Source organism: Schistocerca nitens, chromosome 7 (genome assembly GCF_023898315.1).
Source record: "Schistocerca nitens isolate TAMUIC-IGC-003100 chromosome 7, iqSchNite1.1, whole genome shotgun sequence".
Taxonomy (NCBI): Eukaryota; Metazoa; Arthropoda; class Insecta; order Orthoptera; family Acrididae; genus Schistocerca; species Schistocerca nitens.
In genome coordinates, this window is record NC_064620.1 from 358,292,244 (window position 1) to 358,308,308 (window position 16,065).

Genomic DNA, 16,065 nt, shown 5'->3' on the forward strand with positions numbered 1-16,065 from the left:
TAGATGACAAAATTAGCTTCAACATCTTCCATAAAGAAACCAGTTCTGATTAAATTATACCATTCACTTCAGTACACCCGCACTCTCATAATATGGCCTTTTTTCATTCAGCTATTCATAGAGCCACCTCTACCCAACTCTCTTCTTAAAATCTCAATTCTGAAATCAGTCCGATTCAAACTATTGCTGTCAAGGATCACAGCCATTATTGACAGCAATGAGAAACAAAAATAACAAGCTATTTTATTTGTTCTCTTGAATCCAAAACACTAAAACTTAAGTGTAGCTCTTGTGTGACTGTAAATACAGAAATTTTGATGTTGTTGGTGGATGGTAAGAGTGAGAATGTAAACCTGAACAAGTGTGAAAATACAGTAACATGGGTATGATTTGCAAGTCAGATGATCGTCCAGAATGTTGCAATTTGGTCCAAGAAATGAGAAAAATAACTGGTTACTCATTTCAAACAAAAATCTTATTTTGCGTAATTTGCAGAGAAGTAGAAAATTTGTGCATAGCCTCAAATAAACAAGGCATGAACAATGGACAACCTTGGGCTGCTGTATGTGTATCTTCAGTTGAATCAAGAAAATAAGAAATGGTTTCTTTGAGGGAAAAAAAATTTAAACAAAGTAAATTCCAGTCGTCAAGCTGCTGCTCAAATACTACTATGTGCTAAAGAGAACACTTTGGAAAATGTGTGAGCTAGGGTATTTAAAAACTGTTATAATGCTAGGTAACGTTATTTACAATGTGGTTTTATAGTTAAATAAAAAGTACTGGAAACTTTAGTAGTTGTCACTGCATTATATTTCGTGTGACAGTATCCCCAAACCTCTTTTTAGAAAAAGAACGCTGTCATACTGGTTGTGTCTTGGAACTTCGTGCATATACAAGAATACAACGTACGGGGTATTCAAAAAGTCTCTCTGCAGTGCTGCACGATTGTTAGCCGCGCGTGCCGTATGCCGCAGTGAATATATTGAAGTGAAACTCAGTTAAATACATGTTATTAATTTACTGAATATTCATTTTTACTTACAAATTTTCATATTAAATGTTGTTGAATACACAATTCAATTTGTCTAATCATGTTTACAAACACAAGCTGTGACATTTCTTCTGTAACAGAAGCAGTGAAAGTGGATATTGCAGTTTTCCATTCATCGATGGATTTTGGACAGTTTTTATAGACTGTTGCTTTCACAATGACAGTCCCACATGGCAACTTTTTTTTATTCTGTACTTTATTGGCTTAATAGATAATCAGTCTTTGAAAAACAACAGGATATTGTCAGAGCAGCGCTGCACCCAGAAGAAAAAGAGGTGGTGTTAGGTCAGGTGATTGTGGAGGCCAAAGTCCCTGTGACATTATGCGATCACCAAAAACATCAGCAAGCAGTGACATTGAAACACGAGCAGCTACACCATCTTGCTCAAAATAATCGTTCAGTATTTCACAAGTTCTCCTATGAATGGGTACAGAATATCGCTGCAGTATTGTCATGCGTATATTGCTTCGTTGAAAAAAATACGGGACCCACAATCCAACGTCTAGAAATTGCAATCCAAACTCCTATTTTCACAGAATGAAGTGGTTCCTGCTCAATACATTATGGATTTGCAGTGCTCCACATACGAGAATTTTGCGAGTTCATGTACCCGGATAAATGAAACCACGCCACATCAATGAAAAACTGTTTCATTAAGAATATCCCTTCCATTTCGTTGAACGAAATTTTTGAACCATTTACAATAATGCAGTCTCTTGCCATGATCAGTATTTTTCAGTTCTTGCACAACTGTCACTTTGTATGGGAAAAGTTCTAATTTTTTCCTTACATCAGTGTGGGCCACTCTGACACAAACATTGATTTCATGGGCGAGTTTTCTTACGACTTGTTCGGACTCATGGTCATTTTATCGGAAAAATCGAGTAGCTTATCCTCAGACAAAACGCTAGGACAACCACTTCTTGGTGCATCTGTCACTGAACCTGTACTTCGAAATTTGTTAATCAAATCTTGCACAGTATCGCGATCTGGGAGTGTTGTCTCCAGGAAAACTGAATTAAATGTCTGACGAACCAAAACTGTATTTACTGTCAGCTTTGAACACTTGTTTGACTAAAAACACACATTCTTCAATGGTTAGCATTTTAAAAGTGATATCGTGAGCCAAAGATAGCAGATATTCATCGTGTTTACATGGGGCTCCCAAAAGCAGATTTCTTAAGCCCATCTCCCAATACCGCTTCTGAGTGGTCACGTAAACACTTCAAAATCAACTCTGGAAATATGCTTCTGGTTACCAGTTTTCAAGTTATGCAATTGATTTTCGCTGTACGTAAATGCAGCCGGTATTGAAACATGCTGTGGCTGTCATGTTTCATTTTGTTTTTAAAAATTTCGGCAAGTATTGATGGAGTGGCTTTTTGTACAGTGAAGGATAAGTAGAAATATTAGACTGAAGCTGTTTTCACCTCATCTAACTGAAGAGAAATTGCGATTGTGTTGACTAAATCATAAATTACATCTGCTGTTTTCCAGGTGCCGTAGTTAACTGTGCTAGCAAATCCACTTCAGACCTCCAAATGTAAATGCGACAGCAAAAAAATGGTTTCCAAAATTCAGTTTTCGTCTTTTGGAAGATGTGTCACATGTAAAAGTAGTGATTCAGAGCATAGGACAAGTGATGTAGTCAGCCTATAGTAACATCACTTAATTAGCACGAATACACAAATAGGAAAATTAATTACATGGTGTAGCTACAAGAAGATCTAAGGTTTCACCCATAATATCTGTCTTTTTTGTGTGTTACACTTCGATACCTCACACAAATGTGCTGGTAAAATTTTAAGTAATGATGTAAATATCTAGTCTACTGAGCTCTTAATTCTTCTAAGTGGCTGGCTCTCAAAGTGTTAAGCTTTAAATGAAAAATCAAACGCATTGCAAATTAAGAAATTCTAATCTTGTTCACACATTTAATGCAACTCATATTGTGTAAAATGAAATGTACTTTGAAAGTAATGCTTTTCACATGACCAATTGCAATATTTTCTCGCGACCTGTTAGAACTCATTTCCACAGTTATCAGAGAGCGCCAGAAAACGGCGTTACTGTGCCTGCACAGCCATGATGAAGTAGGTAGCCTGTATGTTCGACTGCCACTGCTTCCATGTGCCCTGGTACACAACAGAATACGGCTTCATTCTTCTGCTGTGCTAGAGTAAATAAAAGAGTTCTGTACATTCCTGACTACTGTTTACTGATGAGAACGAAATGTGATACGGGAACCAGAGTGATTACCTCATTTAAAACCTTCCTTTGTCTAGTGCCTTCACAGTGCAACTAATCACTGTACGCTGTAAAGAAATTTGACAGGTGAATCCTAAAGGCAGTCAAAGAAAACAATTGAATAGCGAAGGGAGTTCCCCAGTTTTGATCTGTCTATATACCCAATGTTAATGTGATATTCATAAAAATATTACGAAACAAGTATCTAAAAAAGACATAAGGGAAGCTTTTTTTCTAAGAGACCAAGGATGTAATTTGGATCAACCTTGGTGTAAAATAATAATAACAGCAAAACCCATTAACAACATTGTCCTACAAAAATAAAAAACCTCTTTGCATAGACCAAGAAGTGGCTGTAATTTATGTGACAAATGACTGATATTGATAAGTTCAGGAGAAAATACTTACAGGCCCCACACACAGTCACTACTACTCGCATTCTCTAGCGGCAGAAACAGGTGTTACATGTAGTATATTAACATGAGAAATCGAAAAGAACTATGTAGAACCTAATGTACTGACAGCACATTAAGTTGCTTTTTAAACTTCACACACGAGTGAAAACTATGTTTACAATACCATCCAACATTTGCATTTTTGTTTTCATTGTCACATATTTGCATTATCAAATAGTTGTACAATGAGAGACAAATAACTTGTCAGTATGTTAACAGTTATAATCTGAAGAAAGTACAATATGATGATAGTTCAATGCATGTTACCTTCTTAAATTTCTAAGTGTGTTGCAGTCACACTAAAGGGAAAACACCACTGACACCACCATCAGAATCTCATTCACTTTTTTCTGTACTGCTCGAACTATCACAGGTCCCTCCCAGACATATAATTCAGTTTTCAACACATTCTTCCACAACATCTTCATTTTTGGGTGCTTCTCTAATGACACTTGAAATACTGTTCACAGATCTCACTTGTTGCTTGATGACAGCTTCAACAAGGAGATTCTGAACTTGATAGATGACGAATTTTTTGTTGTTTGCAGCAACATAATTTTTTATTTGCACCCGTACCCCTTTAACGTCACTGAAATGACAATAATATGGAGGAAGATTAACAATTTCATGACTGTGCCTTTTAGTAATCTCGTCAATTATGATTTTTGGAAATTTTTGTTTCTTTTGTGCCACAATATCATTTAAGGCAGTCTTTTTCAAATCTTCTCTGAGATCCACATTTCATCTATTCAATCACTGAATAATGTAATCTTTTTTTTTTGTTGCTGAAGTTATGTCTTCTTATGAACACTAGAATGATGCAGATATAACAATCACTCACAGCTCTATCAAATATGTCACAAGCGATACCTCAAACCACTTCTGAAAAACTACATGTCCCCTTTCCCCTTGGAAAAAAAAGGGGGAGTTTGGCACAAAACCATCAGATGTACCTGAAGCGTAGATATTTCCAGCAGATGTCACTGTCCCCTTGGGCATTCTAGCACTCCAGCCTCTACGTAATGAATGGCTGGTATTAATACAACTTTCATCTAGCCACACTACACTTTCAAATGTCAAATCCACTATCCTACACTGAAATCTGCACCACTATACAACACCATCCGTCATTTCCATTAATATTTTACTTCCTTTAAATAGTGAATAGCTCAATCTTATGTCTGCGTACAGTACACAACACGACTATGCTGCCTTTTAGATCTTTTTGAAGTGACGCCACCAATTTAGATGGTGTGGGCTGTTCCCTTCTCTTTTATAATAGTGTATACATGACGACGAACAGTGTCTTTTTGGAAATCGCCGAAAGCTGTCACTCACTTCTTACTCAGCAGCTTTTTGCCTGATGTCTGCAGCTTTGCTGTGCTACTCTCATCACAATCTATATTGTACTGTTCTCTCCATACTGTTAAAACAGTATTTTTTGCATAGTTTCAGAACTGTTGCAGTCCTCTTTAACAACCCGACAAACAGGAAATAAGGTCACAAATTTTTCTTTCTTTCTCAATGCAGCCCATCAACAAACACACAACTTTGCACACTTTTCTTCCTCCATTACACTTCTGTGTTGGGGTTGCACCACTCTTCGCAATGGACATGGTTTCAAATAAAACAGAGGTGATTAAACACTACCAACACAAAAAGCAAAGTCAACTATGAACTAGATTTCTAATTGGATAGCACTGGTTGCACATAAGACACTCATTTTACTGATATGCTACAGAGCTGCACATGTGTCTTGCAGCACAACCTACCGGCTCAAATGCAGTCCATCTCTTTTCTTTGACACTAACTTACCATAACTTTTATTTGTCTAGACTGTGTATTTATCAAACGATATTACCGGTTTGATTGTGTTAGTTATTTTAAGTAGATAGAACTTTTTACGAACAATATATTTCCTGTCTATTCTACATCTGAAGATGATTGCTGGCACAATCAAAACCAGTAATATTTTATGAAGACACAATCAAGATAAATAAAAGTTATTCTAAGTTAGTGTCGAAGAGAAGAATCTAGTTGTTCTATGTAGCATTTCTAAAGATAATTCAACCTTTAACTCTCTTCCCACTGAGGTCAAATTTGTGGAGGCTATAATCCATTAGATCAAAGATATTAGATTCTTCAAAACTAAGCTCTAGCGAACAGAAACACACAAGTCTTTCCTGTGCTATGGCTTACAGCACTTAGCCCATTAACATTCTACTTCTGCATGGGACCCAATTAAGCATTGAGGCTTCTCCGTTTGTCTCATCTTCCACAGAGTTGGAGAGATTACAACAACTGAGGAGTTTGATGTTTCTTTTAGAAAACTTCAAACTCCATACAATGTTTTCTTCAATTAACACTGAGGCATGAGTATGATTTCGAGAGCAGTTTAGTACAGTTGAGAAACGTGTTTCAGTGCAGTTTTGACAGTAGGTGTGACACTTGCTGTCTTCTGAAGCTTGATATTTCCCTACGTGTTACTGACTCAACGGTTCATATACTGCAAATAATTGTACATATAGAAAGTTGGGACATTATCAACAGACTGTTCTTTTGGTTTTAATCAAAGGAAGCATATGGCACAGTACATCAGCTATTCTTCAATGCTGTTGTTCATGAGGGGCTTTAACCTGAAGATTATTTGGTTGGATGTTGATGCTCACAGGTAATACAACCGTCCCACTTCCAGTGTTTTAAGTTAACAACACAAATGATATTAGCAAAGGTGCATACCTAAATAAGCTCAATCAAACAGTTGAAGCTTGTGCTCCACAGGTTGCTTGCTTGCTGCTAAAACTAACCACACTGCCTGTGCAGATATTTAGCTGTTAAATGCAAGCAGTTAACCAACCAACCCCATTCTCCCTGACATACAACATTCAATCTGTTTGCTTAATGATGACTGTTGAAGAATTCTCAGAAGTTACAATTATAGAGGACTGTGGCACTGATTGGCTTTGTATCAGGAAATGTGGGTTTGCCTAACGAACTCAATCACTAAAGACAGCCCCCCTCCCAAAATGACATTATTCTGAATGAAAAAAATGAGCATTAGTTATGTTTCTGAAGAAAATTCTGATTGAGAGGTATGAGGAACAAGTAGACAACAAATAGCGAAGCACAGGGAATCAGAAGTTCTGCAACAAAGTTGGATGACATCAGGCACAATCACAAGCATTTCACAAATAAAAATAGACACAAAATAATTCATACTAATGCTCCAGTCAATGTAACATTATTAGTTTTTCAATTGACAATTAATTTTACTCCTAAAGCAGTACATTCAAGGCACATGGCAAAAATATAAACACATATGAACAGAAAAAACACTGAATGTATGATTAATCACAGCTGAAGTTTTTAATATTTTGACTAAAGTTCAGTCTTGATCACGTCATGTATGTTTCAATGATACAGGTAACCAGTTTCGGTTCTTTCTATAAAACCATCATCACTGCTTTCCAAAAATGTTTACCAAAACTGAAGTTTTTAAAATATTTTACAATGCAAACCATAATGTACAGAAAAAACTTACTTTTATTTGACTTCCAGAGAGATTGTCATTTGTCTTCTCTTCTTTCGGTTTTGTATTCGATTGTGAGTGGTGTTTTGGTGTTTCGGGTTTAGGGGGTATAGGTTCAGTTTCCATTTCTTCATCTCCATGAGGATCAATGTTTAATCCAAGTAAAACACTTAGTGTTGTTAAAATTCGGGTATCATGTAAATGGGTCCTGGAAAAAACAATACAATTACTTCCACAATCTGGATTCGGCAAAATGTAAATAGCACATATAGCACAATGTCTCACCCTAGGCTATTTGGATTATTCTGCAGTTCATTTATCAATTTCACATAATCAGGATCTTCCAAATACGCTCGAGTACGAGGATCACTTCTCAATTTAATAAATAAATCTGGCATTCTAAATGGGTTTGCCATCCCCTTCTCAGCAAACTGTTGAGCTTTTACATCTTCCAAGTCTTTCTTTAACTGGGCATTGTCAGGTTCTTTCTTCAGACCCTCTTCATATGCTTTAACAGACTCAGCTAGACGGCCCAGATATGCTAAAGCAGATCCTTTCCTGCTGTAACCCTGAAACAAAAGATTAGATTTTATCGCAAAAATTCACCACCAATATAAATCTGATAATTGAAACTTTACTGAAGGTAATTGAATTTCTGGAGTGTATTTGACATTGCTGGCTTATCTGCCAGAATTAAAGTTAAAATTATCGCAGATCAGGCAAATGGACAAAAATACATTTTTTCTCATTGGGCCCTTTCGTACAGCCCTTTACAATTATTCAGTAAATAGAAGATACTTGTGTTTTGATAAGTGTCATGTCTTCATGTTACTGACAATTTACAGAGTAAATTTCTTCCATTTCCAAGCGAGAAAGCATTACCAAATCATCATGTAACAAGCATGCATCCGAAAAACGGTAAAAAATAAATAAATAAAAAATAAATAATAATTTACAAAGGACTATGCACACAGGGCTTGTGCCCAGTATGAAGCAGATGATTGTGTCATGTCCAGATTGGAGGCTACCTATGAGAGATTGGTATGGCGATGCCAATAATAGGCTCTTCACCTCATGAGGCCTATAGGCATAGGTTGGAAAATACGAAGAGACAGCCCTTCCTTCACTTTCTGTGTGTGCCTGATACTGATGGCTTTGTTATCAATATGTACAATACTTTTTCACCCATTCATTATGTTGAAATAGTTATTGATGATTTTACCTGAGATATACATTCTTAGTTGTGGCAACAGACAAATCAGTAAGGCAGCTCTAGGTCTACATTAGTTTAGAAATTTGCAGTCTGGCTTTCATTTGGCACAACTAATGAATGTGAGTACGAAAATCTTGGTTGTGGCAATAAAGATATTCTGCAGTGTTGCCTAAGGCAATGATTTTGTGTGAATGTTATGGGTACACAAGCTGAAAAATGTTTGCTAAAGATAACAGATTTATCTTTCCTAAAGCTAAAAGATTTACATTTGATAAAGATAACTATGACCTATTTTAATTGATTTCCTATTTATCACAGTAAATTACATACTATACATCAACAACGTTTCCTTGCATGCTAACTTCCACTGATCAATATTGTCGTAACACTAAAAACTAGTACTATTTTCCATGATCCCACAAAAACATTATCAATGTATAAGAAGATACTCAAAATCAGCTACACTTTGCTATCTTAACTCCTACGATAATTCAAAGCACTCATTCCCAATGCTCTTTGGGGTATGAGCTTAGGCAGTCACCTCACAAAATTTTGCCCATGTGTATGATTTAACAGATAATTTCAGCAACATAATGTTTTCATGGTGATCACTATTCTTTATAGAGACGAGTTCTTCTGGGACTGTTAAAGAGGAGGAGGAGGAAAAAGTGCTGTTGTGACTAACTGAGTGTCAAGTGCTTAAGAAAAATGCAAATTAGGAACAACAAAAACTTCTGTCTAGGGGCAGTCATCCAAAATGGGAGCAGAAAATATAGACTGCTAACAGGCCCTCCAAGTACTATTAAACAGTAATTTTGTGCAAAACCGTAGAAGTTCTCCCTAGACTACTCAATAAAAATATGCAACACTATTTCTCAATAAAAATGTGCAACACTTAGCTTCATTTGAAATTTTAGACAGTCAAAATGCTGCTGCTGTGGCACTTGCTCTACTTACTTTCAAGCGGAAGGGAAAATGGTGGTTGAATAACTGGTATAAGGAGCATCCAAAATTCACTCGCGATAACCAAAGAATTGAGGATGAATGAAATAAATGGTCACGAGATTTTGTTACACCTAGAAAGATCCCACACTTGATAAATCACAGAAAACTGAGGGCCCACTTGACGATCCCAAAGCGTCGATGTCAGTTGGTTGGTTGGTTGGTTGGTTGGTTTGTTTTCGGGAAGGAGACCAGACAGCGAGGTCATCGGTCTCATCGGATTAGGGAAGGACGTCGGCCGTGCCCTTTGAAAGGAACCATCCCGGCATTTGCCTGGAGCGATTTAGGGAAAACACGGAAAACCTAAATCAGGATGGCCAGGCGCGGGATTGAACTGTCGTCCTCCCGAATGCGAGTCCAGTATCTAACCGCTGCGCCACCTCGCTCGGTGTTGATGTGAGTGGCTGCCTTTATTGTTCATCATAGTGATGAGGACATGACAATATGATCCTAACGTAACAATGCTCCAACACTGTCATATGGAAGACAACTGACAAGATATACATCTAGGATGATATAGTCAGCTCCCATATGAACTTCTGAAACAGAGGGTTGCAGTTTCTCCAGGAGAGGAAGCAACACCATGAGCTGTGCAATGTGCAGTAACAGTTAGCATCACTAATTGGTGAGATCTGCAACACACTATCCAATGACAATAATCATCACTCCACATTGCATGCAGTGCAGCTTAGGTCAGTATTATAGACAAGGAAGGCTAGGTAGATTAAAATGAGAAGTGAGAAATGAGAATGTGATAAGAATTTGACAGAGCATTCAAATACTTAAAACCAAAAAGGTCTTTAATAGGTGACATTCCTTCAGAACTACTGAGATCCTTCGGTGAGCTGGCTATGACAAAACTACTATACCTGGTATGCAAGATATGTGAGACAGATGAAATACCCCCAGACTTCAAAAAGAATGTAATAATTCCAGTTACAAAAAGGCAGCTGCTAACTAGTTGCATATTACCAAACTAACAGATTAATAAGTCATGGTGCAAAATACTGACACAAATTATTCACGGGAGAATGTAAAATCTGATATAAAAGTCGACCCTGCTAAAGATCAGTTTGCATTCCAGAGAAATGCAAAACCATGAGAGGCGATACTGACCAAATGACTTATCTTCACAAACAGACTGAAGAAAGGCAATCTACATTTATAACATATTTAAATTCAGTTAAGGCTTTTGACAATGCTGATCTGAATAAACTATGAAATTATGATGGTGATAAGAGAGCAAAATATTATTCACATATCTACAACTTTTACAGAAACCGAATTTCGGTTATAAAGAGTCAAAGGCCATGGGAAAAACGCAGTAGCTGAGAATGACAATGAGCAAGTACCATATTCTACAGACTATAAAACACTACCGACTGTAAGACACGTCTTAATTTCCACACAATTTTTATAAAAAATAACATTTTTACGATTTTTATTAGCAGATTGCAAAGCAACACTAAAAAAATTCTCAGTTTATAAAACCGAATTGATCTTTAAAATCCCTGAAAATGTTCATCTGAACCTCCTTCCTCCTCCTCCTCCTCCTCCTCTTTGTTGTCCTCTTCATATATAAGATGGTTTTGACAGCCATCGAGAGCTTTACTTATGCTGCACTCCTTGAAAGAGTTAACAATAACATTTTCTCTCACTCTAGAGCACAACTATTTTATCCCATGACACACTTGTTTGATTGCAGGTCATTTTAAAGCTCCCTTTAGTGTAAATTCATGTTGGGTTTCACCCAACATCCATTTTTTCCATTCCTCTTTCACATATGGTTTATTTATCCAAGACATCAAGAGATTGCAATTGTGAAGTAAGCCCTCCCAGAATAAAAGCAAGCTCTATACTTCCATATCTCAATTTCCCTTCCACAAAATTTTTGAAATGACTGCTAAACTGATCTAGCACAAGAAGAGAACTCTTCTTCACTGAAGTACCTTTCCTTCTTTCTCACACTCCGCTACTCATCCATAATTTCATACCAGCCTCATCCATTCAACCCTTGTCATGTAAGTGATCAACACCACTTGACAGTATTTCAGAAAGTTTTGGCATATTTTTGTGTTTGAAAACGATCATTGGATTAAGTTTAATATAATCAGCACATTCATGAAAGGACAACAGTATAGTGCATTTTTTCAAGTCCACTTGTTTTAATAGTTGCAGTTTCAGCACTTTTCATGACAACAGTTCTGTTACATCAAAATGTCAGAGGCATTTCGCATGTATTCATTATTTGGCTTAGTTCCACATTGGTTTTCTTTCAGTCTTGAATGATAAGGCAATGGTAAGGTAATACTTTCTCTTCAGACTCTTGTGAAATTTTCTGAGATATTTTGGTTTTGGTTCACAAGCTAAATCCATGATTCTTCATACACTTGCAGCACCAACCAACTCCGCCCTTTAAGTCTGTTAAATTCCACTGTAGTGCTAGCTTACGAACATGTATTTGTTTGATTTTTGTATTAATTCAAATGCCATTTTGACGGTGTCCTTGAGTCCATTTCAATTCATCACATTCTAGTTTTGGCCATTTTGCATCCAATACACTATCTGCATATTTAGACTTCATTGTTTTCATTTTCTTCTTTACTAGACTGCCAATCGCAAATGTTTTTCTTCTTTCCTTTTTTCTTCTGTTGGTGGAGGAACGAAATGCCACTCAGCTAATCTGTTTCCATGTTGTTCTGCATATACTATTGCTTTCAATTTATAGTCCACATCATATGATTACCTTTTTTTTTCCATTACAAAACTAGCTGCTAACAAAAATATTGTACTGTTACTAATAACACAAACTTTCAATTCAAGTTGACTGGCACTGTAGACTGCAATGATGCAGTATAGGCTGGACAGTGTTCTGGATTTGTGATGTGGCAGGGTGAGAGGGAGACAATGTTAGCAAGCTTGTGAATCCCCGCAACTCATATTCATAGCACTGGCACACTGCTGTTGCCAGCTGAATCCAATGTTGGCAGATAGAGACATTTTCTGCGGCATTGAATCTGTGGTCATTTTTCAGACCGTGGGAATTTTAAATCAAACACTGGCCATTTATGTATTAATTTTTAGTGAAAGACACACCTGCATATTGCAGGCAATTTTTCGAAAAAAAAAGTGTGTCTTATAGTTTGTAAGATGCGATAGTAAAGGAAGCCAAGGAGAAATTTGGATACAGAATAAATGTTCATGGAGAAGAAATAAAAGTTTCAAGGTTTGCCAATGACACTGAAATTCTGCCGGAGGTAGCAAAGGACTTGGAAGAGCAGTTGAATGGAATGGATAGTGTCTTGGGAAGATATTGAAAGGTGAACATCAATAAAAATAAAACAAGAGTAATGGAGTGTAACTGAAAGAAAATTGCATGATTCTGAAGGAATCTGAGTATAAAATGAGACACTAAAAGCAATATACGAGTTTTGCTATTTGGACAGCAAACTAACTTACACGGCTGAAGTAGACCTAGTATAAATTGCTGACACATACAGGAAAATAGTATTTCTAAAATAGGAGAATTTCTATAAATGGTATGCATTAGAAGCCCCATTCTGCATTTTTCTGTCCGTATGTAAAAGCAAATCTCATGAACTAGTGTAGAGATTTTGCTGTAGTTTTCACTAACAAACTGTTTGACTCACGAGGATGTTTTGGACTATAATTTATTATTGCTATGCCAGGTAAGTCATCCAGCCATAGATAATTAGTTGGGCAAGTCGCTGGTCTATCATAAAGTGAAGTATTGTCATACAATGCAGACATTCCCATTCGGTATTAGTACCCTTGGTGATTTTTGTTTTATGGGCATTAGGCTATTGTCCAAGGCCTACCACTATGCCTAATGTTTCGTCTTCCAATGTCAGCAGCTATAATGAGTTGGAACTGTTTCGCATGCAGAACTTATTTGAGATTGTGACTCCTTTCTGGATTGTTACAGCCTCTGATGATGTTTCCAGAATTGGAAGACAAAACATTGGGCAGAAAAGTATGACTTTGACTATGGCCTAATGCCCCTAAAAAAAGTTAGAAAGTATTTTCTGAAGGTATTTGTCTGGGATGTAACATTATACAGAAGTGAAACATGGACAATAACCACTTCACACAATAAGAGAATACAAGCTTTTGAAATATGAAGGCCAAAAATTAGACGGATAGATTGAATAACTAATGAAGGAGTGCTGAACTGAATTGCATAAAAAAAATAATGGCACAACTTGATTAAAAGAAGGGGTCAGCTAGTAAAACACATCCTGAGGCATGAAGATATTATTAATTTGGTATCTCAAGGAAGTTTGGGGGTAAAAAGTGTACAGAGAGAGAGAGAGAGAGAGAGAGAGAGAGAGAGAGAGAGAGAGAGAGAGAGAGAGAGAAGTGCTCGGCACAGTAAGCAGGTTGCAGTAGTTATTAACAGATGAAGAGACTTGCAGAGGATAGAGTAGTGAGGAGAGCGGCATCAAACCAGTCTTTAGACTGAAAACAACAACAAAACAAAACTGCAACATTCATCTTTTTAAAAACATGTAGCAAAGTCTTTATTCCATGTAATTAACTGAATGTTCCTGATATTAAACTCGCACAGTGTAGAACATGTTCATTGTTCAACATTTATTCTCTCTCTCTCTCAAAGTAGGGAACTTTGTTAACTGCAGATTCCAGAATGAAACTTTCACCCCTGCTACAGGTTGCGCAATGTGGTGAAAGGGCCATAAAAAAAACTGTGAATGAAGCCTATAACAAATTTTATCTGATACACACTGCTCCATGAACACGACCTTTATATATTTCTTTACTGAAAGATGTTTGTGCATATAAGGCAACACATTTTTAAGCATTTTGTGTACTGTATTCCAAACAGTCAGAGATACTACTTCATTTTTCAGTTTTAAAATAATTTTGGTTACAGCACGGTCCAACCAATATACTGATAATTCATACCCAGTAATAGAATATAAAGGATGTTGGTAATTTAAAAATAAGCACGCAATTCAACTATGAACTATATGGTACAAGGTGGGGAACATCGGCATGCACCCTACGTTCTTCTGTTCACAATCTTGTCTTCTCAACCATTGAATATTAGGTTCCAATCTGCCTAATCAGCCCATGTGCACAGAAGTGAGATGTCCAACTAAATATAAGAAAGATGCTGGTGGTATTAAATCAACAGAATGGAGGGAGGGAGGGAGGGAGGGAGGGAGAAGGGGGGTGAGAGAGAAAGAGAGAGAGACAGAGGTGTGTGTGTGTGTGTGTGTGTGTGTGTGTGTGTGTGTGTGTGTGTGAATGTATAGTGAATATTTACCTTTCCTCTCATTCCACAATTTGTATTCCACCCGAAATATTACTAGATTTCCATTACTAGCACATACTGTTCAAAAATTTGTTTCAGATTCAGAATCACTATTAGATTATATACAAAAATTTACAGAAGTACTGTAATGTTTGCCACACATTCCACTCACAGCGTAATGATAACTGACTTCATTTTTTCCGCAAATGGGCAGTTCAGCACATCAACTGATTCTGATTGTGATACAGTATGAGGAAAAAGAATGGGAAAGAAGTAGTGTAGTCAGAAAAATGCGCACAGGCATTGTTACAAACAAATTAGTCAAAATGTGAAGTGGAAAAGAACGTTATTACCAAAATTTGTAGCTTGTTAAACAAAGAAATTTTCACCGCAGACACACATTCCTCATACAAAAGCTCCTCAAAATAGAGATCATCAATGGAAAACACACAAACCACATCTCTGAATTTCACATCCAAGGGCAAAGATACAAGTCTGCTCAAAGTTCTGTATACATCCGTTAAGTGCTCTTTGTCTCTCAGCCTGCCCCCCCCCCCCCCCCCCCCCCCCACTCTCCACAAGTGGTATATAACACAGAATGTGGGTGGGGAAGTTGGTTGAGAGACAGAAAAGAGGCAGCAAAGGAAGGGGATATGAGTGTGGCACTGGTAGTTCCAAGTTCCACTGTAGTAGAAGTTGGGGAAGAGTTGCATGTGACAGATGACGATGTGATGGAGAGCACTGGAGGCAAAACTTTTAAGACTCATACTTTTTGTTTACTGTGTTGTACAAACTGGCATTTATGCTGCTATTATTATTACATCCTATGTTTTTTTAATCTCCTTGTCATGTCAAATTCAAATTTGTTGGTTACTAGTTTTGAACCTGTGTTCACATTGTGAATTGTCATCAAGTTGTAAAACAGAAAGGGTTGTGAAAAGTCCACATTGATACATTTCATATATTTACCTTTATGGTCTGTTGTACACTCAGCCACACGAAGAAACACTCAACACTGTGCTTCAAATTAGTTATACATAAATCTGAATATGTATGTGTATGTGGATATGACAGGTGCCCAACGGTGAGGTCATCAGCATCCTTACACTTATAAAAACAAACAAATGTGGAGATGAACTGAGTGTCATACACGCATGCACTCAAAATGACCACACAGTCACTCCCGTATCACATGCACTCGCACATAACTAGAACCAATTACGAGGGAAGAGAGCTAATCAAGAAATTAAAACACAGAGACAACAAAACAC

General features: G+C 37.0%; 1 protein-coding gene across 2 annotated transcripts in view; it reads right to left on the reverse strand.

The window, feature by feature from the left end:
* The window catches only part of LOC126194986 (stress-induced-phosphoprotein 1), a 52,104-nt gene that overhangs the window by 21,234 nt on the left and 14,805 nt on the right, over positions 1-16,065 (reverse strand). For both annotated transcript variants that reach the window (XM_049933402.1, XM_049933403.1), the window contains exons 3-4: positions 7,569-7,852; positions 7,296-7,491 (exon numbers count right to left, since the gene is read on the reverse strand). In XM_049933402.1, the coding sequence (XP_049789359.1) occupies positions 7,296-7,491; positions 7,569-7,852 (480 nt within the window). The remainder of the gene's footprint in view (positions 1-7,295; positions 7,492-7,568; positions 7,853-16,065) is intronic.